This window comes from Halichoerus grypus, chromosome 12 (genome assembly GCF_964656455.1).
Source record: "Halichoerus grypus chromosome 12, mHalGry1.hap1.1, whole genome shotgun sequence".
NCBI classification, from domain to species: domain Eukaryota; kingdom Metazoa; phylum Chordata; class Mammalia; order Carnivora; family Phocidae; genus Halichoerus; species Halichoerus grypus.
The window spans coordinates 106,312,297-106,339,661 of record NC_135723.1 but is presented as its reverse complement, the minus strand read 5'-3'; the positions used below and the strand labels follow the sequence as shown (position 1 = coordinate 106,339,661).

The 27,365-nt window shown below is 50.6% G+C and overlaps 1 protein-coding gene across 2 annotated transcripts in view; it reads left to right on the top strand.

The window, feature by feature from the left end:
* Positions 1-1,076: 1,076 nt before the first annotated feature.
* VIPR2 (vasoactive intestinal peptide receptor 2) overlaps positions 1,077-27,365 on the top strand; it is a 66,404-nt gene continuing 40,115 nt past the window's right edge. The window contains exons 1-3 of one of the 2 annotated variants that reach the window (XM_036067117.2): positions 1,077-1,222; positions 3,652-3,751; positions 24,593-24,700. In XM_036067117.2, the coding sequence (XP_035923010.2) occupies positions 1,160-1,222; positions 3,652-3,751; positions 24,593-24,700 (271 nt within the window). In that variant the 5' untranslated portion in view covers positions 1,077-1,159. The remainder of the gene's footprint in view (positions 1,223-3,651; positions 3,752-24,592; positions 24,701-27,365) is intronic. The other variant, XM_036067118.2, reaches the window with a different exon arrangement.

Genomic DNA, 27,365 nt, shown 5'->3' with positions numbered 1-27,365 from the left:
AGGTAGACAGATGATAGATAGATGACTGATAGATATTAATGGATACATGTGGGGAGGGGTAAGGGTGGTCAGAGAGGACACAAATGATAAAAAGCCAATGGGGTAAAACTTTAATAGCTGAATCTAATTAAAGGGTAAAAGGGTATTCTTTGTACTCTTCTTATTCTAACTTTTGTGTAAGTTTGAAATTATTTTCACACGGAAAGTTAAAACCACAACAAAAATTACCTGTTTCACTTTTCATTTCTAGGTGCTTTTCCATTTGCTGGATAGCAACTAGCTCTAATGCTAAAGTAATCCTCTGGGATGTTAGGAGCTGACAGGATGCTTCCGGAAATGCCCATTTCTGTCTCAGGTCCCTCTGCAGCAGCCACTCTGGAGGACAGAATGGCTTTGCTGGCTTGACTCAGGCAGGACCCCCCCGGCCACGGGGAGTCTGCCCACACCCAAATGCACTCTAATTTTCTTCTTAAGTTTCAGTTGCTCCAACCCAACCCCACTGGCTTCGAAGGCAGCACACCCACCCTAACTGGGTTTCTTGACATTTTCTTGGGCGTCTTTAGCTTATTATTTAACAAGTAGGACATAAGTAGGTGCTAACCCATGGAGGTTCACGCCTGGAGCCCTGTTTCCCCGTTCCCAAAGAGGGTCACTCCCAAGTCGCTCTTCCCCTGACCTCTCCACTTGGCGTCTGGCTGGCACTGCAAGCCCTTCGCCTACCTGTGCTCGTCTCCTCACCGCTCCTCCAGCCGCGGAAGGCGCGGGGTAAGGCTGGAGGGGGGTGGTACGCGGTGGGAGGGGGCGCCGGGCGGGGACGCGGGTCGGAGGGAGGAAGCCCGGGGGCCCGGGGGAGGGGGGCGGGTAGAGCGCGCGGGGCTGGGAGGGGAGGAGCTGGGGGCGCCGGGAGGAAGACCAAGGGAGACCCGGGGTCCGTGGGGAGGAAGGGGCGCGGGGCGGGGCCGCGGGCGCGGGGGGCGGAGCCGGCGGGCACGGGGTGCTCCCAGGGCCGGCGGGGAACGAGGCGGCTGGCCCCGCGCTCCAGCAGCCCCGCGGCAGCTGCAGGGCGCGTGGCGCTCCGACCGCCGGAGCCGGGGGCGCGGGGCCGGAGCCGGGGGTGCGCGCCCGCGGCTCGGCCCATGTTGGCATCGGCCGAGCCGCGATGAGGGCGCCCGCGCTGCTGCCGCCCGCGCTGCTGACCTGCTGTGGCTGGCTGCTCGCCCCTGTGAGTGCGTCCCGCGACCCCCGCCCTCCCTCCACCCCGACACGCGTCCTCCCTCCGGGGAGAGGAGCGCGGCTCGCGCGGGCTGCGCTTCCCTCCCGCGTCCAGGCGCGGGGCTCGGGGCGGGCCCGGGGACCCTCGCCCGCCGGAGTCGGGGGTCCGGGGTCGGGAGCGGGGTCCGGATCGGGGTCCCGTCTGGGGAGCGGGTCACAGCTAGGACCCGGGCAGGGAGCACGCATGTGTCGGTTCCGTCTGCCTCCCTGGGTTTGCTAGAAGCAGGATCCAGTTTCCTCCAAGACGCTGGTCAAAGAGGAGCTGGTTTCGGCCGCCGCTTCCCGAGGCGTGAGGCTGGCCGTGCGGGCCGTCGCGGCGCCCGGGGGAGACGCAGGGCTCAGGGCTGCGCGTTGCGGGAGAAACCGGAGTCCGCCTTGTCGCCGAGTCCTGCGGCCACTTCTGGTGCTTGTCACTGGTTTGTATCTGCTTGAGTGTGTTTCGGAGGGACGCGGCGTGGCCGAAGAAAGTTTCCTTCCGGGAATACTCTGCCTCCTCCACCTTGCTGCAGAGCAGGGGACAGAGAGCACGCTCGGCAGGGCTTTGTTGAAGGGCCGCGCGCCGGGAGTTCTTCCCTGTCCGCGAGGAGATCGTCAGCCCGGTCGCTTGCCCTCCTCCCACGCCGAAGCCGGGCTTGCTCGTTCGCCCGAGCCGCAGCCGCATCACCGGCCTCCGGACTCAGCCCCTCTGCGGTTGTGAAGCGAGGGACGGAGCTGTGTAGGGCGGTTGTCGTTGCTGAGCGTGTCTCGTTATTTAGGGCGTGAGAACCTGCGAAACTCCCTTGCCTGGTATGAAGGGTACCAGGTCTGTCCTCCCTCAGAGGAATGGAGGTTTAAGAAGACCCTTGTTGGTAATTTTAATGCTTTGAAAGATCTAGTTTGTTAGACGTACCAGGCATTATTCTGGCTAATGCAGCTTTGATTTCTAAGAGTTCCCAAAGTAAGTCATTGCTCTGCATATTAAAGAATATCAGGAACTGTAGTGTCTTTTTATACCTTGACAAACATTTTTTAAGTCAACATAATTTTCCCAATTCTGAAACTTAAAGACCATTGACTTGTTCATATAGGAAAAGTATAGTCTGTTTGAAACCAGGAGTTTCTAACAGTTAGTGGTTGTCCAGTAATGAGCCTGGGGGGAGGAACTTGGTGTCTTTTTTAAAATGAGGGTAAATGTGGCAAAAGTATCAGCGTTTAGTTCTTTTAATTCTGTTTAGGAGCTTTATTCCTGGTGAGAGTCCTAATTAAGCATTTTGATAGTGGGGTAATTAAATACAGGTGGCCATAACATGCCCAGTAGTATGATAGTCTTACAGGAAAAGTAAAATTTTGTTCAGACACAGGAGGGGTGAGTACTTGGGGTGGGGAGAAATAAAAAAAAGAATGTTGGATTTTCGTAAAAACAGAGATCAGAGACTATTTTCTTCTAAGACTGAAATGTGCAGTTTTGTCTTTTGCACACATTAATAGGCAACACTAATCACTATCTGTGCCACAACTTTAGTTCCTATGACAGATCACGATGGGAAGTCACCCACCTCTTGTTAGTGGCAGCCGTGGTGATAACACCCAGCTCTCTCTTCCTCTCCCTACTTACCCCTCTAATCTTTTTGAAAATCTTCGCACGAAATTCTGAAGTTTCAGATGTGACCTGCAGGCTCTACAAATAAAGTTATCCTGTTAGAGGGGCGCCTGGGTGGCTCAGTCGTTAAGCGTCTGCCTTCGGCTCAGGTCATGATCCCAGGGTCCTGGGATCGAGCCCTGCATTGGGCTCCCTGCTCGGTGGGAAGCCTGCTTCTCCCTCTCCCACTCCCCCTGCTTGTGTTCCCTCTCTTGCTGTGTCTCTCTCTCTGTCAAATAAATAAATAAAAATCTTTAAAAAAAAAAAAGTTATCCTGTTAGAGCCCTGTTCAGTGAGTGCAGAGGCTGTCCTTACATGAGGCGCGCTGGCATCTGGGGATAGCATGTGGTCATTAAAAATAGTCTTATGAGTAGACATGTATGTACTTTAATTAAATCAAGGGCTATGAAATGGAGGACTCAAATATTGAAAGATCATTGGATTAAAAAACTCTACTGCTGCCAAATTAGTACCAACAACATACAATGTATTATGTTAGTAAGTTGTTTTCCTGCTCAGAAAAAAATTTTTCTATTAGGTTTATATTTGTGTTATGAGTCCTTTACAAAGTAATTTTTTTTTAAATAACCATGCCAGAAATATGAAGGTGATTGCTTTTAAATAAGTGTTATTTGGGGAACAGCTTAGAACCATGAGCTGTTTTGTTTTGTTTTATTTTGTTTTGTTTTGTAGAAGTGTTGTTTAACTTTCCTCTTACAGTGAAATTTTTAGTTACTTCCATTTTTTTAAACCTTGACCAGGTGACCAGTGTTCACCCAGAATGTCGATTTCATCTGGAAATACAGGAGGAAGAGACAAAATGTGCAGAGCTTCTAAGGACTCAAACAGAAAAATACAAAGGTAAGGTAGTGGCTTGGTGAGTACAGCGGTCTCAGTTGGATAAGCTGACAGGCAAATAGCTCACGCCTCACTCTAAAAATTGAGTTTTAAGGTCACCTGCATTTTCAAAAAAAAAAGTCTGTTTCCACTGTTTTTTAATGAACTGCTGGTAAAACTCATATGAATATTGGGGGCCGGGGAATCCTTCCCATAATAAACCTTTTAAAAGAAAGCTTTTATCCTTAACAGTAACAATATCCATGGTTTGACATAATAGCAACAGTTACTAAAATAATTTCATGGGCATTGTTATGCTTTGCAAAAGCAACTCCATTTTCCATGGAAAGAGTATTTATCTGATTTCTTGCACTTAAAAATTTTAGTCACATCACAGATGATTTTAATCCAGTTAATAATGGTGGAAACATCAGAAATCAAACAGGGAAATGAGACTTTTGTTTTCCTGAAGACAGACCTATTGTGAATACAGTGAATTTGCTCATTTTATTTTCTCCAGGTCAAAGAGCACATGCTGGGACCACATGCACTCCAGCTAGGCACATTCACAAGTCTATAAATTCAGAGGTTCTGTGATAGCACCCAAATTATAACAGTAGCAAAAACCTTTTGTCTTTCATCTCCATTCATTTTCAAGACAAAAGTTAAAATCAAAGTAAGACTATGTGTTAAAACAGTTTATTGTCCTGCAGAGGGACTTGAGACCAGAAGTTACACACATAAGCTTTGTTCTAGACCAGCACTGCCTAGAAGAAATAGTATGTGAACCACATAGATAATTTTTAATATTCTAGTTGCCCCATTAAAAAAGTAATAAAAAAAAGTGAAATTAATTTTAATATACTTTATCCAAAAATATCCAAATCGTTATCATTTCAACTTGTAATCAATATAAAACATGGATGAGAAATTTTGAATTTTTTTTATACTGGGTCTTAAAAATCCAGCATTTGATTCGCACTCACAGAACATCACAATGTGGACCCACCACGTTTCAGGGACTCGCAGCCCCCAGTGGCTCCCACGCTGGACAGTAGGGCTTCAGACGGCTACTGAAATAGGGATCCTGTCCTTTCTGGTCCCCTGTGGAGCCTCCACTTCCTCAGCTGAAAAATGACGTCTCTGACCCCAGGATTCCTCCAGCCTTAAAGATCTGTGATTTTTGTAATGCATACACGGTCCCCACACCGCATCTTCCAAATGGTCTGGTAGAGCTCTGACCAGGGAAAGGCAAATGAAGTAGATCAGCTCCACAGCTAAGGTGGACCGAGTGTCAATCCTATGCAAAGCCATGTGCTGACCATTAGCCAGCTCTGAGGAGAGATGAGACACGGGTCCTGCCAACCAGGGCCTTGAGACCAAACAATCTTCATGGCCACTGAGGTCTGTTACCTTCAGTGAAAATTAAGAGACTTAGGAAAAATAAATGCAGAGGAGCCAGACTTTAGAATCGTCTGGTGAGTGGCCAGTGAACCCAGATCCCAGCAGCACCATCCACGAGACCTCCTGCATGGAGACGGGTGGGCCAGCATGCTGTCTGCTACATCCTCAGTAGGTGACCCTTGGCCGTCCGAAGACTCCTGGGGACTGGGAACTCTACCCCTCATGCCATCATTGCTGGTCAGGTCGCTGACGTGCTCTGAGGCTGCCCACAAGTGGTGTTCACTCACTGGCATTAACTGTGCCCCTGGAGCAGCAGTGAACAGAACCACTTCTTCACGGGATTTCATCTTCCAGTGTCCGAAGGGCATTCATAGGCTCTGTGGGACCTCACGCTGCCCATTCCTGCCACCTGCTCCCGGACATACTTCCCAGGCCCTCTGCCACAAGCTGTGGACACACACAGACGCTCCCAAAATGGGGAAGGGAGGAAGAGTGCAATTGACATTGCTGGCATGTGGTCATAAAGAAAAAGCAGACAAGCTGTACTCGGTTTTATTACCGTTGGTGGATCCCTTACAGACAGCGCGCCTGTCCCTAGCCTGCAGCTGGACAGCTTCTCCCCTTCCCTTGCTCCTCTCACAGCTGATGTTTTAGGGAAAAGCTCCTGGAATACTTCGTGCTTCTTTCTTGTTCTTCTTTATTTCCCACATTCATCAAGAACGTTTTGTTAACAAGTAGAACACTGGCACTATTTCAGTGGGCAACAAGGAATACTTAACACTTAAAAAACAGCATATGGCTCATGACTTTCCCTCAGAGGAATCCCCTCACAGTTGGCCTGGGCTTGGCTGGAGAGTGGACAGCGCAAGGCGGAGGGGCCTTGTGCCCGTGACTCACTTGACAGGTGCTGTGTGATGAGAAATGGGATGAGTTCAGGGAAGTTAAGTTTTCTGCCATTATGAAATAGGGTGTTAGGATCACCACAATCAGGGGCTTTTTTTATACATGAAAGATTCTTTATTACCGGTTACCTCACATAGATGGAGTGTAGCATTAGTTCACTCAAAACAATGTCCTTTTAGTTTCACTCTGTTCCAAAGGCACAGGTCTCACCCCTAGTCCCTGGCCAACCCTTCATGAGGATAAGGTGTAGGCCTATGGGAGAGCTGATGGCCTTGGGGCTGGGCAGGGGTGACACATGGGGCAGTGGGGATGTTGGGGACTGTCTCCTTACAACCCTCAGCTGTTACCGTGAGGAAATGCAGGTTCCAAATTGCCCAGCTTTGTATTTTCAGAGAATATCCAAAATGCAAACTTTACCTAAAATATTCCAATTTCTTAAAAGTTCACAACTAGTTCTTTAAAAAAAGTTTTGCAGGAGACCGGCAGACCTCCTGCAGGACAGGCAGGCAGATCCTGTGAGCTGCCGATTGCTCTCTCCGGGATGGCTGGACCACTCAGGCCTATCCCCACCATTGGACAGCACCTCATAGTACAAAGATGGGTCAGGACATCTTAGATATTCAGTAGAGTCTCTGTCACAGGTACCTCCTGCCTCGGTTCAGAGTTTCTCAGGGGTGATCTGTATGTGACCCACATCAGACAGCTGGATGGCAATATCTAAGGGCAGAGTCTTTCAGAATCACTAGTTCACCTTGACATCAGCTTAAGCAGAAAGAACATGGTAGTTTAAGATGAAGGCTGTAAAAGATCTTCCTTGTTTGGAGTGGTGGAGAATGATGTCACTCAGTTTTCTTGCAATGACAAGTATCAGTCCTAGATATTTTCTTATATTGAAGGCTCTTATTACTAATATTAGCTCTATAGCCAAAATACCTGCATGTGACTCATTTCACCTTTCAACTTACAGGAAGAGCCTGCTACCAGGCCAGCCGCCTTTCAGGAGAAAAGTGGCAGTGTGACTGGGTTTAGGCCTGGCCACCCTTCAGCTTTCTGTAAAGAGGGACAACTTGTGTTCTAAATTCCTTTTTTTTCCTTTTTACTCGTTGGAATATGCATGGCTCAAATGCCAGAGATATAAATAGTAATAAGTTACCAAAATAAAGATACTGTAGACGAGGTAAACCAGAAGCAGTAAGTGAAGGCATTCTGACCGGATGAGAGGAGAGTGTACATTTGCTTCATGAAATTAAAAGCGAGAGGGTCTGTAGTGCATACTTTTAAATTCTGTAGGATTAAGAAGTTGGTGTGAAAACAGAAACAAGGAAAAACTAGTTTTCAATTTAGCAAGGTAATGCGTATAAATCTGACGAGGAGTTCTTTTTATTATGTGCTGAATCTAAAGCAAATGCAAACACATAAATCCAGTCAAAAGACAATTTCAATTCTAAATGCTTTTAAAGAATTCACTGTATAAGAAAGAAAAGCTTAGGAGGTATTTAGGCTTTGTCATTTAATGCTGATTCATGGATAAGACTAACTTAATCCTACTAATAGATGTATGAGGCGCTCCGAGGCCCCGATGCCTAAAAACATAGCTAAAATCCGGCACTGTTCCCTAGCGGCAGCCTGCGCTGACCTGCAGAGGGGAGGGAGTGAGTCAGCCACGCAGGCTTTGCCCAGTTTTCCTGCCTGTGCACAGAGTGGAGAGGAACTTTTATGTGACTTTGTGTTATTTACGCCTAGATCTGGAGGGGCTGTGGCCTGTGTCTGGGCGGAGCAGAGGGGGACCCGTATTTTCTTGATGGCTCCATATTCGGAGCTGTCCCATTAAGGTGCACGGCTGGACGGGGTATGGTGGCGAATGTTAGCTTAGGACCAGCACCATGGGAGGGGCTAGACTAAAAAACTTCCTTTTCTTTGACTTGGATCTACTTGTCAAGCGCTGTGAGGGCTTTGGACTTGCCCTCCTTGCAAGCTGACAAGTCAGCTTGCACAGTTTCATAGATGCCAAAGACGTGGGACCCTGGGTCAGAGACAGACTTGGTTGCTCCTGGCACACGGGCAGCTTGGGAGCCATGTTCACATAGTTCCCTTTTCCCAAGTCCCACGGGAGCGGTGCAGAACGGCCACGTGATGCAGTGCCCACGGCCGTCCATGTCACAGCTGAGGAGCCCCCACTGTCCCAAGGAGGCTGCTGGTGCCCCTGCCCAGCTTTTGCTCCGGAGAACGATGCTCTCTCATTTATTGTGCTCAGGCCAGACGGAAGCACCGTCTCTGTCCAACAAGCCCCTTTCACAGACGTCCTCTTCCCGAGACACGCCCAGAGAGAACTGTCTCCAGCACCAGCAGAGTGGCTTCTCCGCACGGCTGAGCTCCTTCTGATTCTCACAGCATGACGGCTGTGGCCACTGCTCACAGTCCCGTGTTGTGCTGGTCCTCAAGGGGGAGATGGCATCTTGCTCCCATCACAGCCCCGAGTCTTACACAGTACCTGGCATTTAAGAAGGCATTGAATAAGCTTTTGCTGAACACATTAATGAAAATTAAAAATTAAGTGATATATGCACATGGGAGAAAAACCATTCAAACACATATCTAATGACAGCTATTTCCCACTGCAGACCTCCAGCGCCCTCCCTGGAGACAGCCTCTCCCTTATCCCCCTGATGAGGCATGCACACACAGGACACACACTCACCCCGCTCCTCGCTTCTCTCCTACAAATGGAAGCCACGTACCGTACGCCCTTATGCTCCGGTCTGGACTTTGTCTTTCTTTTTTGTTTTTAACTTCAGCAGTATATTTGGAGACGATTCTTTATTGGTTTAAATATTCTGCTAAGAGCTGTGTAGTATTCTAACATATTTCATTATCTGTCCCAGGCTCCTGGGCTTTTAGGTAGCTTATAAGCCATGCTCTAGTGACGGCATTTGTTTATGTGAATAAAATATTTCACCAGCATTTGAGGATGGACTTCAAGCCACTGATCACGAAATCGTATCACCAAATAACATCATTTTCACAGCGTTCTTATTTCTGTGATTGCTGTGTCACATAAAATAAAAGTAATTACATCCCATTTTACATCCAGTCTTTCCCTGCACTTTTCATCACAAAGGGAACTAGACAGTTTCATGAATGGGTTCCCTCTCAGAAAATCAAGTGGGGAAGGTGTCTCCTGCGAACTCTTCTTGGATGCACACCAGGCGGGGGTGCCTGTTTCTGCCACTTTGGCCCGTGCAGAGCCCTGCTTTCGCGTGCATCGTCTGCTCGGAGATTGTCCTTCTCCCTGTGGAGCATGAGCTCTTGAAAAGCAAGCGCTGTGTCGATCGCTTTCTATTCCTGGTCCTCAGCGGACACGCAAGTCGAGGCATAAACAGAGTACCCACCGTCTTCTATCCATGTGGGTCTGGAGGGAGCCATGCTGGGAGTCAGGGGCACGGCCAAGGAGTAGGCAGCTGCCCTTCTGAGTCAGGGTGATGCCAGACGCCTGTTTCCTCCCTTTCCCTTTCCCTCTGATGCAAGTAGGCCCTTGTTCTAGGCCAAACATCTCTCTGGCCAATAAGTTAAAGAGACTGATGTGTTTTTTCCCTTAGGACTGGGTCTTTTGTTTTGTAACTAGGTTTTTCCTAATTCTAAACTCCTTAAAATCAACTAGTAGCCTTGGATATTTAAATAACCAATAATTATTTATCAAGTTTTCTGAAAGTAATGACTTAAAATTTACTCTTTACGGGAAATGAATCTCACTGAAAAAAATTCTACCCTGAATTAAATTTTTGTGTTTAGACTCCTACCAGGAATCATAAACAAGAAATCCATTTCTAGCAGATAGGGCGTCTGCACACCTAGAAGCCACGGTGATTGCTGATCTTGTTTGGAAGAAGAAAGCTGTAACCTGACACTCTGTTAAATCACAGGAAGGGACTTCCAAGTGGACTCACACTGCCCTGGTTTGGACCAGGTTAGCTCCTCTGTCCTTTCTTCTAAGGCCGGCCAAGTCTCTGCTGCCGGTGACCCCAAGACCCAGCTCAGCGGCTGGTTGACGATCTGCACTGCTTCTGCCGCTTCGCTTTGTGTGCTCCCTCCTTAGCTCAGGTTTCCTCCTCCCTCTGGATTCTCACCGCAGTGGGGGCACATTCTGCTGCTTTTCGGGTTAGTGGGAATTGGGTTTCTTCTTTAGATGACCCCTGGCAGCACAGGTTCTCATTCCACCGATGTTTTGTGATCTCCTGTGCTGTGTTTACAGGCCGGAGTTTCTCCAGCCTGCCACCTCTGGGGCCTCCTCCCTTGGCAGGGGGGGCGCCGTGTGGAGGCTCCGAGCCCCAGGCACCTCTGCTGCGTGCACACTGCATGGCAGACACAGCCCTGGTCTCCTCCTGGGCTCCCCCGGCTGCCGGGCACCAGCTGCCATGGCCGCGGGGCTGGTGCTCCCGTGTGGAGGATGGGTTCCGCTACCACATGACCTCTCTCACCTTCCTGCTGGCTTTCGGTCTTGCCTGTTTTTGATTGCTTGGGCAGGTTGCAGCCCTTCCTGACAGGGACTTGGAGATAGGAGCTGTTCCGTTGCAAGACTTTCTAGAGTTTTCTGGGTCAAGCACCAGGGACTGCCTCAAAATGTGGTCAAAACCAGAGCCTCTGGTTTTGAGTGGTTGCCTTGTAGCGTAGAATGAGTGAGAACGAGGCTGTGCTGTTGTCATTGCTGAGGCATCAGCTGATTCTGTCTTGCATTAACTTTTGCAGCATGTTTTTATTAAGTGTATACCAAGAGGGAAGGTGTGAAGAGAAGTTGGTCGGGGCATGATCACCCCCTGGGAACCCCGAATCACGTCCCCAGTGGCAATGCTGTGGGTTAGCAGGGATAACAGGGCTTGGAGTCGAGAGACAGTAGGATTTCTGAGGGGTAACCAGAGAATGTGAACATACAATAACATCAGTTTGCTTGGAACCAGAAACCGACAGTGAGGACTTAGGGTATCCTTCCTCAGAGATAAGGCAGAAACAGGATGGGCAGGAAAATGACCAAGAAAAATGGGTGCTTTTTGATCATAAGCTAATCGGTGACCAGTAGTGTGGTAATTTACTATAAACTTCTTATGCACAGTGGTCCTGCTCAGTGACCTTGGTCTTGGTTTCCTTTTGGTCTCATGTGTCCTGTGCTCGCTCCCACCTGGCGAAGCCCTGCGGTCTCCCTTCCAGCTCCTTTTGCACCTTGGTATTGCTTTTGCCATGACAATGAACACAGGCCTTCATGCACGTTAGGCAGGGGGTCCCGTCGCGGGGCCCCTACCTTCTTGGCACACAAGCTTCTGCTGGAGGGACCCTTCCTGTCCAGCACAGACCTGTCTGAGAAGCACAGACTGTGCGAACCTCACACAGCGCCGAGGGCAGAAGGAAGCCAGCCAGCGTGCTGTGCCCCTGAGAGGTGGAGGGGAGGGAGATGTACACAGAGCACTTGGCAGGGGAGCCTTCCGTCTTGATCTGGAAAGTAATCATCAGCCACCCTGTCAAGACGCATCAAAGTACAGACATTCAAGAGAGCATTCCGAGTATCTCATCCAAGTTGGTGGCAGACAGAGCCCAGGTCCCTGGACTCCTACTCAAATGCTCTTTTTACAAAGCCATATTTGGTATCTTAGAGAGAAGATGCTTTAGAAAAGGACTTCCTTCTCTTTAATGTCTGCTTCAAAGGGAAGGAAAGTTCCTTTGACAGTCCACCGTCTGTGGTACCCAACCTCGCCTGCAGGGTCATTTTTAACCATCAGCACGTGCAGCCTGAGCTACCTCTTCGGATAAGGATTTCCACTCGTTTACTGTACCGCTTGTGAAACCAGCACTTCCTCTCCGCTGGCCTACAGCAATGGCTTTGAGGTTTCAGGACAGGACCGTGATTGGTACCTTGTACCTCTGGCCTGAGTTATCACACCCCTGGCGGTGTCGAGTCAGTTCTCTGCTTTTCTGTGTGTGAACACGGACCCGTCCCAGGCAGCCGCAGTTTGTCTGCAGGTGGAGACCACGCAGTTGGCACGGTAAATCCGTGGTGCAGAGCATTCCCAGACGTCTGCACCCCCCTGGGATGTCACGCGGACCGTGACTGCAGTCAGCACTGCCCCGGCAGCCCGAGAGCTACTGACAAGGCACCTTCCTCCCCTCCCGGGCAGTAGTCACACAGCCTTTCAAATCCGTGACTTCTTTGCAGCTCCGTCCTTCCCGTAGCAGGAGGACAGAGGCCTATTTGAGAGGACAGTGGGGGTGAGGCCAGGCTGCGTAGCTCCTAGGGACAAGGGCAGCATGTTCTTCCTACTGTCCCCCCAGCACTTGTGTTCTGTCCTATGAGACTCTGGGCTCAGTGCTCGGGGACACTAAAGGATCCCCGCAAGACAGTCTCCTGGCTCCAAAACACACTACAGGGATCCGGAGGAGGGATTGTTTCCACTGGGGGGCCGGAGCTTGGAGATGCAGGGTTTGGACATGCAGCGAAGGGGGAGAAGCACCTGTTGGGTGCACAGAGCCTTAGGCCGGGCGGGGTGGGGGGCGCTGGGAACAGGGAAAGGAAAGCAGAGTTGATCCACAGCCTGGTCTGCTGAGAATAAGGAGCCTACTGAGGAATTCTGAAAAGTGGGGTGTGTGATTCAAGCTGTGCTTCAGGAAGGCTCCAGAGACAGACGCTTCTGAGAGGAACAATGAGGGTGGCCCCAGGAACAGAGAAGCCGCTCAGGAACATCCCAGGTGGGAGATGATGATGTCTGCTGTGGAGGGCGATGAGAAGAAGCGTTTCCACAGACCAATGCAACCAGCCGCCAAACTGCAGGGCGGTGGTGACTGAGCAGGTCCCGTGGCGGGACGCTGTGGGCAAGCGCTCTGGAGCAATGCCAGACAGGCAGCGGGCTTCTCTCCGAGGAAGAGGTACCTTTGGGTGGGAGCACCGAATGTGTGTGGAAGCACAAGGCAAGAGCGGGGAGAGGGAGAGGCGGAGGGGCTGTTTTCGGCAGAAGGCCCTGCAGGCAGGAGGAGGTGAGCCCAAGGTTAGCCCTGAAGTGAGAGGAGGGCAGGGAGGGCAGGATGAGGATGGAGAGGGCTCTGTGCTGGGGACCCACAGGAGGCCGCACTCCTAGGGGGACAGGGGTGGGGGGGTCACTAGAACCGGGATCCAGGGCACTGACTGGTGGACCCTCTTGGGGCCTGGGGGACTGTGCCACACCCGTCTTCTTGTCCCGCAGACCCTGCTCACAGCCGTGCCCCCCACCAAGCCTAGGAGGGCCTCCCACAAGGGCCGGTCGCAGACAGAGCCCGAGGCACCATGGCACGTAAGCCCAGGACCAGGCGTTTCGGTGCTTGCGTTGGTTCTCACACACGGGCTCAAACTCAGCTGGGCCATGCATGAGCATGATTTGTCACGCTCATCATAACACTGGTAGATCCATGTCCTGGAGCGATCCCGGGAAGTCACCCAAGTCCTGATCATAAATCTATGGAAGATTATCCCGGGAAAAACATGGCAGGGTTCCCTGAGCGTTGACCAGCATATTCACCCCTGCCACTCTGCCCCACACGGACGTTCCCATGGCCCCAAGTTGTCACAGACATTGGGACGAAGGGTTTTGAGAACTTTGAACATTGAAGGAAACAGAGGCTGTTTTGGGGCCCCTGGGTGGCTCAGTTGGTGAAGCGCCCGACTCTTGCTTTCAGCTCAGGTCGTGATCTCAGGGTGGTGAGATTGAGCCCCACGCACTCAGCGGAGAGTCTGCTTGGGATTCTCTCTCTCCCCCTCTGTACCCCCCACCCGTATATTCCTCCCAAAAAAATACAGAAATAAAATCTTTAGAAAAAAAGAGGAAACAGAGGCTGTTTATGAAAGGTCATGGCAGCAAACATCTCAGTGAGTGAAAGGCATAAGCATGTTGCACACGGTTTAGTGCACCCATCAGTGTTCCTAAACAGACGCCGATCTAGGGCCTACACAGGCTTCCCGAGGCCAGCCATGTGCACGGCTGTCTGAGGAGGGGTGTGGATGTTGCTCCTGCCTTTGAGGGAGTGGCAGCCGATCCTTGGGCAGCAGGGCTGGCCAGGAGTCCCACCCACAGGCATCAGATTTGCTCAGGCTCAACTTGGAAGACGTTTTCATGTTTGGGAGTTACTGGATTTGGCATATTTTTTTTAATATATAGGTTCAAACTGGACCTCTTTTTTGAAAAGAGATTAATTCTGGATTTTGAGTCTTGGCTTAATGTGAGTTCAGATCCCAGAATATGACTCTCACCCATGGAATCCACCTGTACTGCCACCCCAAATAAAATTTTCTTGCTTCCAGATGCAAAATTTCCAAGTGATCCATTTTCAAAGTGCCAGCCAGGGGCAATGTCCCAGCAAATGGTATTTCCAGACCTTAGTTGTGGTTCACCTCCCGGCTACTGAGCGGGGATTACTTCATTCAGCACCCTAATTAGGCAGAATATTGGGGTTCCCTGGCATTGTTTGTAATATATTCCTTGTAGCACCCTAAATGTTTCTGGACTCCGAGGTTTGCTGCGGGGCCTGGCCTTGCTGCTGCCCAGGTATCTCACACGCCCCCTGAGGAAGCAGCCTGGTCCCGGGGCCTCGGTCCAAGCCTACTTAACTGTTTATCTCAGGGACCCGAGGCTTGACCTGCTTTGTGGACCCGGGTACGAGTCAAGGGAATGCGGAAGAGCCGGTCCTCGGGTGATGTCTCTGGTGGCGTAGTTAATCTTGCTCTCGGTGAGGGCCCTCCTGGCATGGGTGACCCATGATAGTGCAGCCTCGGGGCATAGCAGGTGCTCAGTAAACATTGGTGGAAGAAATGACTTGTTACTGTGGATGCTAAGAGGGCCTGGCTCATCTCACCTGCAAGCTATGCTATGTCAGGAAGAAAGTGCAGTTTATGATGGGACAGTGCGTTGTCTGGTTTCCACCCCCGTGGACAACTAGGTTGTCATGACACCCCATGCAGGTTCTAGCAGCTTGCCTTGCTGACCCTTCCAGCAACACCCTCTGGCATGGGCTTGTCTTTCACCCGCACTAACATCTCTGAGAAGAGCACGTGCGTTCGTTCTGATGTGTCCTTGCTTTGGGTGTCTCCCCTCAAAAGGCTCCTTTCCACTCTGCTTCTGCCAACAGCCATTCGTTTCATCATTCCTGATTGCAGCATTTTTAAAACAGCATTTGGCACCATACCCAGCTCAGTGAAAACATGGAGGTAGCTTGCCTTATCTCACTGGTAAATATTTTAAGAACAAGATGTAAATACGCATCCTTAGAACAACAGGAAGAAGGAATCCCTCATCTAATAGGACTTCATCATCACTGTTCATGTTCAGATTGACTGGGGTTCTATAGGACTTAGAGTAACAGGACGTTTGTAATTGGCCACCCGAAAAGGTGGCATCAAAGATAGCCAAAGACGAAATCCAAAACCAAGGGAGGGACTGGCGGGGAAATTTAGGAGTGTGAGTGTGTTTTGGAGATGTCAGGTCCAGTGGAGGGTTTCCCGGTGATCGTGCTCACTGTCCATGGGGCTGGGCCTCTGGACCCTGCTCATCATCACCATGCAGCTTTCTGGAGAGCGTTGTTGGCTTCAGTGGGAACTCTTGTTTACAGTAAACGCTGAGGCAGAGAACCCTGGCCCAGCAGTTCTCTGCTTCTCTGCGTAGCTCCTGGTAGCTGCTGGGGGACGACATCCATGTCTCAGGAAACAGAGACCCTGGGGTCCTTCTTATGCTGTGTGCTCAGCTCAGGCCACCAGGAAACCATGGCCTGAGTGTCCAGGAATGGTAGTATTTTGGGGTGGTCTCTGAGCAGAAAGTCAAAGCAAGGTAGGGCTAAGAATATTTTTAAGTTGCTGCCAGTTGTAATGGCAACTGCTCTCTGAAAGCTCCAAGAGCAGACTTCGGGCCGAGAGCAGAAATTACAAGTAGCCCAAGTGACAACAGGACACGCGACAAATCTTATAGTGACCTGAGACCTCGAGGTCAGAGGGTTGCTTCAGATGTGCTGATCACCACTGGGAGAAGTCAGAGGGCCCACGTCTGGTCTTTTGAATCCTGGGTGCCCACCAGTGTCTGGCGTCTAGAGTGAGGGGAGAACTCTGATCACAGAGTCGTCCTGTGTTCACCTGTTTGTGAGCACCTACCTGGTGAAAAAGGATAAGCCAGTGTCCCCTCAGGAAGCCTGTCTGCAGCATGGCCCTGGGGCCAGCTCTGTGGGACCAGCAGACAGGGGTTGGGCAGGAGTCGGCTTGTCTGGGGATTCAGGTCAGAACAAACGGCTGGGCTCACAGACAAAGCTCTTGTAAAAAGGGTTTTTTCCAACTCACTTGGTGAGTCATTCCATTGAGCTTTTAGTTCTTTAATTTGATAACAGGCATGGAGGGGGGCTAGAAATGGGAAATAGATCAATGGCTTTGATGACCAAAATGAAGATAATTCATTTTTTTAAAGACCATTAAATTAGAATTTTAGAGCTCAGAGGATCCACGGACAAGTCCTAGGTGGTTGCAAAGCTGTGCCTGTCGGGGCTCCTCTGGTTCTTAATTTAATTCAAGGGACTGAGAATACAGTTCACACCATCCAGACCTTCCTGGTGGCCGACAGCGTGGTGAGAACACCAGCTCTGTGTTGCTCCTGTCTCAGTTTTTATTGGGTTCATTCTTCTCGTACGAGAACACAGAGCGTCAAGCGGGGGTCCTTGTCTTCAAGGAATAAAAATGAGTGAGCCATGTGAAACAGAAGGTAGTAACTGCCTCAGAGGCGTTTTCCGGGCCTCCGAGATCAGTTCCCGTCAGGGCACCGGCCAAGACCACATCTCTCATCTCTGACTTTGTGCTTGTCCTCTGCCTGGGAGCCGCCCGCAGAGCAGGGGCTACGCGGAGATCGGGGGCTGTGACTGGGAGACAGAGGCCCTGTCCAATTGCACAGAGAAGTGGGGGTGGAGGTTTCAGCCAAGAGAACCTGTGGGAAGACCACCAGTGCTTCTGAGGAGGTCAGCTCCAAGCCTCCCAAGCCCCGGGGGCAGCACGGGCAGATCCCCACCGGAGCCACTGAGGAAGGCTCCCTGTGCACCCTGTCCTCCCAGCCTCCACCCGCTGCAGGCCGCTGGTTCAGCGTGAGCCCAAGAGGAACGAGACACGTCGGATGGGGACACCAGACTATGCCTGAGCCCAGAGTGGTCAAAAACCTGAGGGGCACAGCGTGCATCTCCTCCAGGGACAGAGACCTGCCCAGGGGGCAGCCAGGAAGAAACGGCGCTCTTTCAGATTGGGTCTGGCACAGACATGTTGGTACACAAAATAACAAACGTAGGAATTGTGGGTTTCCCTGCACGCACGGCCGGCCGCACTGGAGGTTAGCTGGGGCCACGTCTCTGTTCTCCTCTCGCGGGAGCTGATGCAGCGTGGAAACGTGTGTCCAGTGGGTATATGTCACTTTTGTTACTTAAGAATGCACACTTGGTAAAACATGTAGAATTTTAAACACATTTTTCGATTAGGTGTTTTTATTGTCACAGTAAGTAATGAGAAGTTCTGAGCAGGCAGATGGCAGCAGGATTCGGCGAGGGCTTGGACGTGTTTCCAGAGGGTCTCACGACCTGAGACAATCTCGCAGCCTCTGGAGGCAGGACCTCCCGTCCACAAAGCAGAGTGTTTCGCAGATGAGCTGTAAGTTTCTTCCCGACTCTGAAACTCTGCTGTCTTTAAGAATGATCGCCCGCTGACCCTGTGAATCGTCCCACTTCTTACCCTTTTCTCCTGGCAGAGCACTGGTGCTTAGTTTAAGGGACTGATGAAGGAAATGGCAAAGGGAATGACGAATCGGGACATTTGTTGTTGGAGTGCTATTTCCCATTCGGAGATGTCCAGTGACCCCAGACCAAAATACAGGCCACGGGGGCAGCTGTGACGCTGAGCCCCCACCCTCCACCTGCGATGGGCTCACCCCCGGAGAGCAGCCCCAAAGGGGCAGCCCCTGCAGAGGCCCCAGTGTGGTCAGAGCTGAGCCCGCCTGCCTGGCACTTCCAGGGACCCCAAGCACAAAAGCTGCCTGGTGGATTGCTGTTCCCAAGGCTGGGTGGCCCAGCTCTCTGCACCCCAGCCGCCCCAGTTAAGTCACCTCAGAGGCTGTGTGGGCCAGGGGTTGGGGCAACACACAGGCCATGGAATCGGGCTCTTGGGCCGGCCTGGTCCTGGTGAGAAACGCACCAGTGGCCTTTGGTGTCCCGGGGATTAAATGAGTTCTTGTGTCCAAAGTGCTGTGGGCTGCCTGGCCCATAGGAGGTGGTATTTCTGTCAGCTCGACCACGATCAGCATTAACACTGTGGCACCATGTGTTTCTCTTTAATGGTCCCACCTGAGGGGGCTGGTTGGGTGCAGCTCCTGGGTTCACAGAGGGCCAGAGGAGGAGCATCAGGTGAGGAGTCCAGGAGCCCAGCTCAGCGCCCAGGTGACAGGCGCTTCGGCATCCTTGGGAGAACGGGAGGCGCCGCCCCACCTCTCACGGGCTCACTGCCTGACCATCTCAGCGTCTTCTGCTCAGTGGCTGACGGGGATCACCTCCACTTTGCAGAAGGAGAAACTGAGGTTCAGAAAGGGTATGCATCAGAAAGATCTCGGGCAGAGCTGGATGTGTTGTTTTTCTGGTCTTTCTTGAGCAAGGTTTTAAAAAATTAAAAGTAAATTAGAAGTCACTGTCTATAATGAAGGTCCTTGGACTTGGTGGTGTGTTTTCACTAAGGACTGAAGGAGGCCTGTTGAGCTGAGCTGATCCACACTGGAGGCCTTTACACTTTGTCCTCCGGCCACTAAATAGCAGTTACTTCTCAGTGTCTCCCGTCCACCCCCTTCCATCTCCTTATTCACATGAAAACGCCCCCACTGAACTCTCGAGCCACCTGCGTCAGGAGAAGAGGCAAGTGTGTGCGGGGCTCTCCTGGCTGGGCTCTGTCTTGATGCATCAAACTGTGTCTTGGGCGTCGTCCCTCAGACGGACGTGGTGAATCTGAGTTTCACGTACGGCTCGTGGAAACCAGGACAAGGGTAACCCTTCACACCCAGCCATGGAAATTCCTCTTGTGCGACTGTACTCCTGTCTGCTTTCCTCAGGATTCTGGCTGTTACCTTCCTGCAGGAACCGCCCTTGGAGAGGCACTGACCTCCCACCAAGCCTGGTTGAGGGGTCCTCATTAGCGGGCAGGGAGGAAGAAAGGCCCCTTTGCATGCGGAGGCGGCTCTGGGCGGGACCTCCCGAGCACTCTATCGGCTTCCCTGCAATGTCTGATTCTGGAAGAAGCTTTGCCACTTGTGACTTTAAACTTAGATTAAGCTTTTGAATGGAGGAAGCTATTGGTAATATTTGCTCTTAAACGTGGAGGGAGGCTGCCAAATACTGCCCAGCCTGACACTTAAGTGCTAGAGTTTTCTGTCTGTCCTCTCCCCACTCCCCTGTTCCTGCAGCCCGTTCCCCACACTCTGTGGAGAGCCAGGAGCCCGGGATGGAGAGGCCGCCCAATGCAGGTCTCCCAGCTTCTCCTCCACAGGCAGGGTTAGTCCCTTCCCTCCCTGTCACTACTCAGTGCTTCCCGGCACCCGCTTTGGGGACACACCTCTGTCGCTCGATGCATGTGGGAACCACGAAGTCCGACTCTAAGAGCCAGGCCCACCAGGGTTCCCTAAGTTGCCTGTCTCTGAGTTGATATTTGTAGGGGACTGGATTTCTCGAAGGGTAGAAAGGTCGATGGTTCTGGGCCTGGCCACTGCCTGCAGTACCCCAGGATCCTCACACAGAGGGGCAGCATCCATATGTGCGGCATGGTCACAGCCTCGTCTGAAACATAAGCCGGGGCGTTTGCTACACGAGCACTGAGAGTCACCCCACTGTCCACACGCAGAAGTGGGGGGATTTATCTCTGTCACATTGAGGCTTAAGGAGGAGGAAGACTCAGATACGTGCTTTTGGCTCCATGCAGGGCTCTCATCATAAAGTATCTTGAACGTGGAAGACAGAAGTGAGGAGAGCATATCACCTCAGGTCCTGTGAAGGCCGGTGAGGACGGTGGCCTTCTGGGGTGAGACCAGTGACAAGCAGAGATGAGCACGTGTTCTGGTCCCAGCTCTGGACTGGAGAGCCTCCCTGTGGAGTGCAGGGTCAGGGCCGTGAGGATGAAGCTCAGCATTCACAAATCTCTTTCCCAGAGAAAGTGTAACATGAAAGGAATGAGGTTCATGTTGCGCTTTGCCTGAAAATTAGTCGATGTTTATGTCATTGAGATAATGAGAACAAAACCCAAAAACAACACATGCAGCATCATCTGCGAGAGGCCCGACTTGCCTGGAAATACTTTGGAGAGAAAACTGGGTAAAGGGGGATGAGTCTCCTTTTAATTATGGCAGATTCCTCCCCACTTGGTGAGGCTCTCCCCTCTGTCAAGATGATCTCAGGTAGGTCGAATTACAACGGCCTCCCTTGGAGTTTGTCCTCTGTGCCCATATTTCAGGGACATTCCCAGGAGCGTGTTCCAATGGCAGCCTTTCCTGAACCCTGTTCATCAGTGTCCTGCGTGTGCTCCCGCCGACAATGCTGTGAAGTTTAAGAAAGGTGTGCAGCACGCAAAGAAGGTTGAGTGTTCTGAGCCGCTTGGTCTAGAGTAGTGTTTACAGTGCGCACCCGTACTTGCTTTTCCCTGAAACTGGCAGGTTCACTCCAGGCAGCTTGGCTAGGCTCCCGCTGAGGGCTCTCCCTGCCCACCTGTCACCTCCTCCTGCAGCCTCTGGGAGGCTGCAACACACCGATGCCTCCTACATCTGTTCCTTACCCAACCGCCTCAAGTGGTATGCCAGCCGATGGAGTACCGAAGGCACCGTCTCTGCGAAAACGCGGGTGTGTGCTCCGGGAACACTAGAGAGGCAAGTTGCTGAGCAGCGATTGAGCTGGAGGTGAGAATGACAGCTGGGGTCACTCTGGAAATCTAGCCTGGCGGGAGTCTGTGAGCACACGTCCAGACTCTCAAAGTGGGAACGCGAGGCAAGGCTTCAGGGTGTGTCTGCACCGGAGAAACACCGAGAGGCCCAATCAACAAGTCCATACTCAAGGGAAAGCCTTTGGCTATGTGCTCCAAGTTTAAGTAATAAATACACACTTTTGTGTTTTAAATTAACAGATGTTGAAGGCATGAAGTGTTGTGTATTTGAGCTGTCCTGTCATCGTCACAGACCACGTGTGGCTAGTGCAACTGAGGAACTGAACTGTTGTTGTATTTAATCTGAATTAGTTCAGATTTAAATTGAAAGGGTCACATGTAGCTCGTGGTTGCCGTCTTCGAATGTGCAGTTCTAGGATTTTTTTCTCAGTTTTACATCAACGTATTCCACTTGGTTCATTTTCTTTTACTTACTGTTTTAGCTAAGAGTTCTGACTTGCGTTGAATAACAGTGGTGATAGCAAGGGTCCAGTCAGGTTCCTGACTTTGGTTGCACACTGTGTTTAATCATTTCTAATCATACTTGCTATTTTAAACAAATGGTCTTTGTTATGTTAAAGCAGTCTCATTATATTATTTTCTTGCTTAGAGTTTTTGAAAATTGGGAATGGTTGCTAAATTTTATCAGGTAACTTTTCAGAGTCTATTGATACGAACAAATTTTTCTCCTTGCAGACTGACTCTGGGCTTCGTTACCACCATCCTAAATACCGAGGGTTCTGCCAGTGCGTCACAAAAATAAGTTCCTCATGCAGGCCTGATGGCCTCGCCTGAGCCACTCTGACTTAGACCATCTAGACTCCTCGCCATTTCTCAAACTAGACTTTTCTCCCAAGTGTAATGTCTTTGCTCATACTGTTCTTTTATTAGGAATGGCCCCTGCCTGTCACACTTCTGTCCCTCCTCCGATCTGCCCTCCGAGTCATGTCACAATTGTTGGTTTACCACAGTTGATCATATAACAATCAATATTTCCTTTCTTATATAACTTTATGCTTTTCCTGGAACAATAAGTACCTCATTTTCTGTTCCTTCATTTTCTATATATCTAGCAGTAATTAAGCATCACACTTTGTACGAGAACAACAAATTACTCTCATCACAAAGTGCTATTTCTCTCTTAGAGCATCTCCTCCTGGGTGCTCCATCCCCCTGCCTCAGTTCGCCTGGCTGGTGTGGCGCCTCCCACGGTTCTGTTCCGGTTAGGTGGCGTAAGCTCAGCCTCCAGAAAAACCTGGCAAGGGAAGGAAAGGTGGAGGTCTCCATGCTCAGAAGTCAAACTTGACGGGGTGCTCTTCCTTCACCCTGTGCTTGGTGTCCTGGGTCCAGAGCCCCTCCAGTGGGCAAGCGTCGCCTGTCTTGCTCCTCGCCCTCCTGCTGGCTTGCCAGTGTTTCCCTCCGCTCTCCCTCATTCCTTAGCACAAGCACACACGTATGCTTTCTATCGTCCAAGTTCATTGACATCTCTGGCTGCTGCCCTTTCACACTTCTTGATGTCATTTGCGTGGGATTTGGGAAGTGGAAGAGAGGAGCTTATGGACTCCTAATTGGCTGTTTCCTGGCCTCAGACTCGCCTCATATGTGAACGCCTCAATACCAGCCTCTGGCCCTCATCTGCACGCATCCCTGGGCCGGGCACACTGCCCTCCCCACTGGACTGTAGGTAGGAAGGCTGGTTACTCTTGAGTAACCTCTGAGTGGCCTCTGAGTCCTGCACAGCCACCGCGTGGGGCTCCAGTAAATGCACAAATAAAGAGAAGGCTTGCCAGCGATTGAAAGGATGATCCGTCGGACTCTAGGTACTTGAATCCAACCCTGCTGTAATGTGAAGATTGACTGAAATGAACCCATGGATTTAATATGTCTCCATTAAGGTTTCATTATTAAAGCAGAAATTGTCATTTTTGTGGTGAAGACAGTTGAACTTTCACAAAAACCATGGCCAGTGGTCAGAATGTGCTGCTTCCCCATTGGTGGAGAGGCTCAGCCTCCGCCTCTGTTTCTCTGGAGACCTGGACACCTTGACTGGCCCCCTTGGTGGCTCTCTGTGGGGAACCCTGGCCCTGGCTGGTCTCGTCCGAGCCTCAGCAGCCACCTGTCTCCTGTGCTGAGATTGGACAGTCATTGCAGGGCCTCTCACCGGCTTGGTCTCTGCAGCCGAGGCACGCACCTGGAGTAGCTAGTCAGTCACTTGTACTCGATGACTTCTTCTGAATATTTCTTCAAAAGCAATGTTTCTTTAAATATGTAAGAATGTTAATATGGTATGAATGTATGCACTCATTTAATTATTGACATGTAACAGAATTTTTAGAATAAATATATTTTCATTTTTATTTTAAAACCTTTAGAAAGTATTTTCATCTGCAAAACTTGACTTACAGCCACTTTATCAGAAGTATCTGCATTCCTGAAATAAACACTCCTGTGGTCAAACCGGACCGTGGAGACTCCATTGGTGTTCATGTGCAGTCGCTGCACAGGACTCGGTGGCTCGTGAGAGCAGACCCGTTGTTTGCTCTTTCTTCTCTAGGCTAGCACATTGCTCCTCCAATATTGAAGTTTAAATGAAATATAGCACTTTAGAGGTCACAAAATAGAGTAGCAGTATCTTGGACTTGTAGTAAAAAGCCCTGCGTTCAAGTGTGGATTCAGTCACGGTTTGTGTGACGTTGAGAGGTCATTGCCTTTCATCTGGCATGACGGATGCATGTTTGTACACCTTGCACAGGGTGGGTGGTTGCTGAGGCCCAGTAAGAGATCTGGAAAATGGTTTAAGCTATAACATTATACAAATTAGGTTATCTGATAACTGCATGAGGGTAACTTAAGATTTCATCACTTAGATGCCGTCTTAACTGTTAAAATCAAGCCAACTTATCACATATTTAAATTTGCAAATTACCCTTGAAGTCAGATGCCCTAAAAGCACAAGTATACATTCATCCTGGGAACCCTAAGCTTCCAGGACTTACACAAATCCCCAGTAGGACCCATGTGATCACACTGGGGGATGCATATCAGCAGTAGAAGAGTAACTGACCATTCTATGAAAATTCAACAGTGCACAGTACACATTAGAATACTCAAGTACTTTCCACCACACATCTGGTTATTTCTCCAAACCTGATTAAAATGAACACACAAGCTAAGAATATTCTCAATAATATTGTTGGTGCAAACTTGTTTCACAAAAATGTAATTTGCAAGATAATTATCTAAGTAATGGGCTATCTACTTGCAAGGCTTTTATTTTTTTAATCTTTTTTTTAAGATTTTATTTATTTATTTGACAGAGAGAGACAGCGAGAGGGAACACAAGCAGGGGGAGTGGGAGAGGGAGAAGCAGGCTTCCCACGGAGCAGGGAGCCCGATGCGGGGCTCGATCCCAGGACCCTGGGACCATGACCTGAGCCGAAGGCAGACGCTCAACGACTGAGCCACCCAGGCGCCCTACCTGCAAAGCTTTTAAACGGATGTGCTCCTGCTAACCTGGGCGTCCCCACAAGCAGCAACACCTGTGCTTCCCTCGCGCTGCGTTAGTCCTTCTTACACTTTCTCTCTCCCTCCAGCCTGCACTGGTGTCTGGGACAACATTACGTGTTGGCGCCCTGCGGACGTAGGCGAGACCGTCACAGTGCCCTGTCCTAAAGTGTTCAGCAATTTCTACAGCAAACCAGGTACTGTCTGTCAGCATCATCTAAGCCCCTGCACAGGCTGTGGGTTGGATTCCCCATCAAGGCCACAAGGAGCAGCTCACTGGTTTCCTCTACTAAGGGAGTCAGGAACAGCTGTGCCATCGTGTGCTGAGTGGTTTTAGGAGCAGGAGAACGAGAGGCCTCTTGCCAGGTCAGCCACCTGAAACCAAACACCGGGGAGAGCAGGCCTCAGACAAGCGTGGACGCATGAGCCTGGTACATGACAGGTGGGGCCTGAGCACCCAAATGGGGGAGGTGGCAATGCCCACGAGGGGCGGCGGGCTTTAGGCACCGAGAACGTAAATGTGGTTCCATGCTTCCCTGCCGTGTGTGGCTGCCCGTGAGTCCTCAGCATTCCCCAGAGGTTTTGAGGAGCCCTGATGCTCAGGGACAGCAGCCAGTCTCTCCTGGAGTCCAGAGCAGTTTCTCGTCCACAGGAAACATCTTGCTCATTGGACTGACCCTCCCCAGCTCCCAGCCCCCACCTTCTGAACTAGCGCCATGTGGCCTGAAGACCCACAGTCTCTGTTTCCAGGGTCGGAAGGGGCTGGCCGGGTGGGGGTGCCACCAGCCCTACGGCTGGCTCTCTGCACAACGCTGCAGCGTCTCTTGGCTTGTTCCCAAGAAGGCGGTTCTGTTGTGTTTTGTTTCGTTTTGTTTTGTTGTAAATGATCCAGATTTTCATAATATGAAGAAATCTATCTGGAAAAATAGAAAAGAGAAGATACATCTGGAAATCAGAAAGGCGTGTTACTTTGGAGTACTATAGAGAACTTATTTTCATCTTGAGCAAACATTACAGGGTAAAAACTCTGAGAACTAGAATTGTTGAAGTACTTTAAGCAGAATGTTGTGGCACAGATTGGGATGGAGAAAAAAGGAGATTCAAAAGAAACAGGTTTTGCTCATCCCTGTGACTTGCAAGGTGAGACGTTTTCCTTCGTGATTTAGTCAATGAAGCAGTCTGAGCAGACTGAAGTCATGCTCAGTCATTGGTCATCTTCAACTCAGAAAAGCTAAATCATTTTAGAGAATCTGAACTTTAAAAAATATCCTGTCCCATCAATAACATTTCTACCAAATGGTTTGGGCTATAATATTCTCCCAGAAATCCCAAATGAACTAGCATAGACCTAAGCTTCCCCTAATCAGATGGCTTGGCTCTGAATCCTTCTGGGGGCAGCAGGGGTTTCACATTGACAAACACAAGATCTCTGGTTCCTGGGCCATCTGCAAGAGCACCCAGCCTCTACCAGACAGGAGCCATCTGGGACACACAGTGCCCAGGTCAGCTTAGAATCTGGCTCGGCTTGGAATCACTGTGCATCCTCTCCTTTGGGGAATGAGAATTCCCAGGATGTCTTGGGTTAAATGTTTGATGCTTTTTTTTGTCCAAGCAGGGAGCATGACACTGCCTTGTTATTGTGGGGAGCATCTCTACCACTAGAAAATTTGCTGGAGTGTCCCTAAGTCTGTATATCACAGCTAGATGACCTGAAATGTATATGCATCCACTTGTTTAACTGGTCACAAAAATGTGAGCCAGGAGGTCCTTACACAGACTGTTGACAAATTGCTGTCCACACGGAATGCTTGGAGTGTTTGTGCAATTACTTAGAGAAACGTGGACATAATGCAGAGCTGGGGGCTGAGTAGGGCTGGGGCCGGGGCCAACAGGCATCAGATGACAATGGGCTGAGGCTGGGCTGTCTATCTCTGAGGCAGAGATAAAAGGGTGGTCTTGAAATACAATTAAGAACCAGTAGGGCTTGAATCTGTGTGGTATGTTCCAGTTTACAGAAAGCTTTTACAGATATGGTAGTCGCTCCTCACAGTGACCCGTGGGGAGCGCCCGGTCACAGAGTGACTTGTGATCATTTCAGCCCACAGACCCAATGTTCAAGAAATAAGTCTGTGTTTTTATAAAAAGTTGTTTTCTCTTCTGAGTTCTCATACCTCCAGTAGGTGGGAAGCTGGGGGGCTCTCCTGATAGCCGTGCATGGTGTCTTGGCAGCCAACACCTTGTCTCTGCTGTCTTCGTGCTGGGGAGGCTCCTCTGAGCTGTGCTAGGATATGGGGTGCAAGTCCACTCCCACAGGCAGGCAGGGACTCTGCCTCCATTGTGACAGCAAGGCTGTGGGGACTCGTTACAGCACCAAGAATGAGCCTCTGAAAGAGACAGCAACAGGTCATCAAGTGAAGGAGCGGGGGCAGGCTGGGAGAGGAGGGAGGTTTGTTCTGAAGCGCTGAAGCCCCAGGGTGCTGCAGCTGCCTTCAAGTGTAGCAGAGAGGGCGGATGTGCCCTGCGTCGGGGACAAAATGGTCCAGAGCACATGCCCCGTAGCCAGGCAGCCGGGCTCTGCGTTCCGGCCATGCCGACTTCTCCTGGGAGGACGAGAGCAAGTCCCGAAATGAGCTGGGCAGCGGAGTCAGACCCTCCGCAGAGGGTTGTAGAGCTTGCCTAACACAAAGCCTGGCACACGGAGCTCACAAGGATGGGTCGTCTGGAGAGCAGGGACCCCCTCGCCCCGATAGGCACAGTGCCGTGCAGGCACACCCACCCTTCCTGCCTCTACGGACAGCCGAGGACCCTCCGAACAATCACACCCAGACTTACACTCCGTGAGCGAAGGACTGGGAGCCTGTA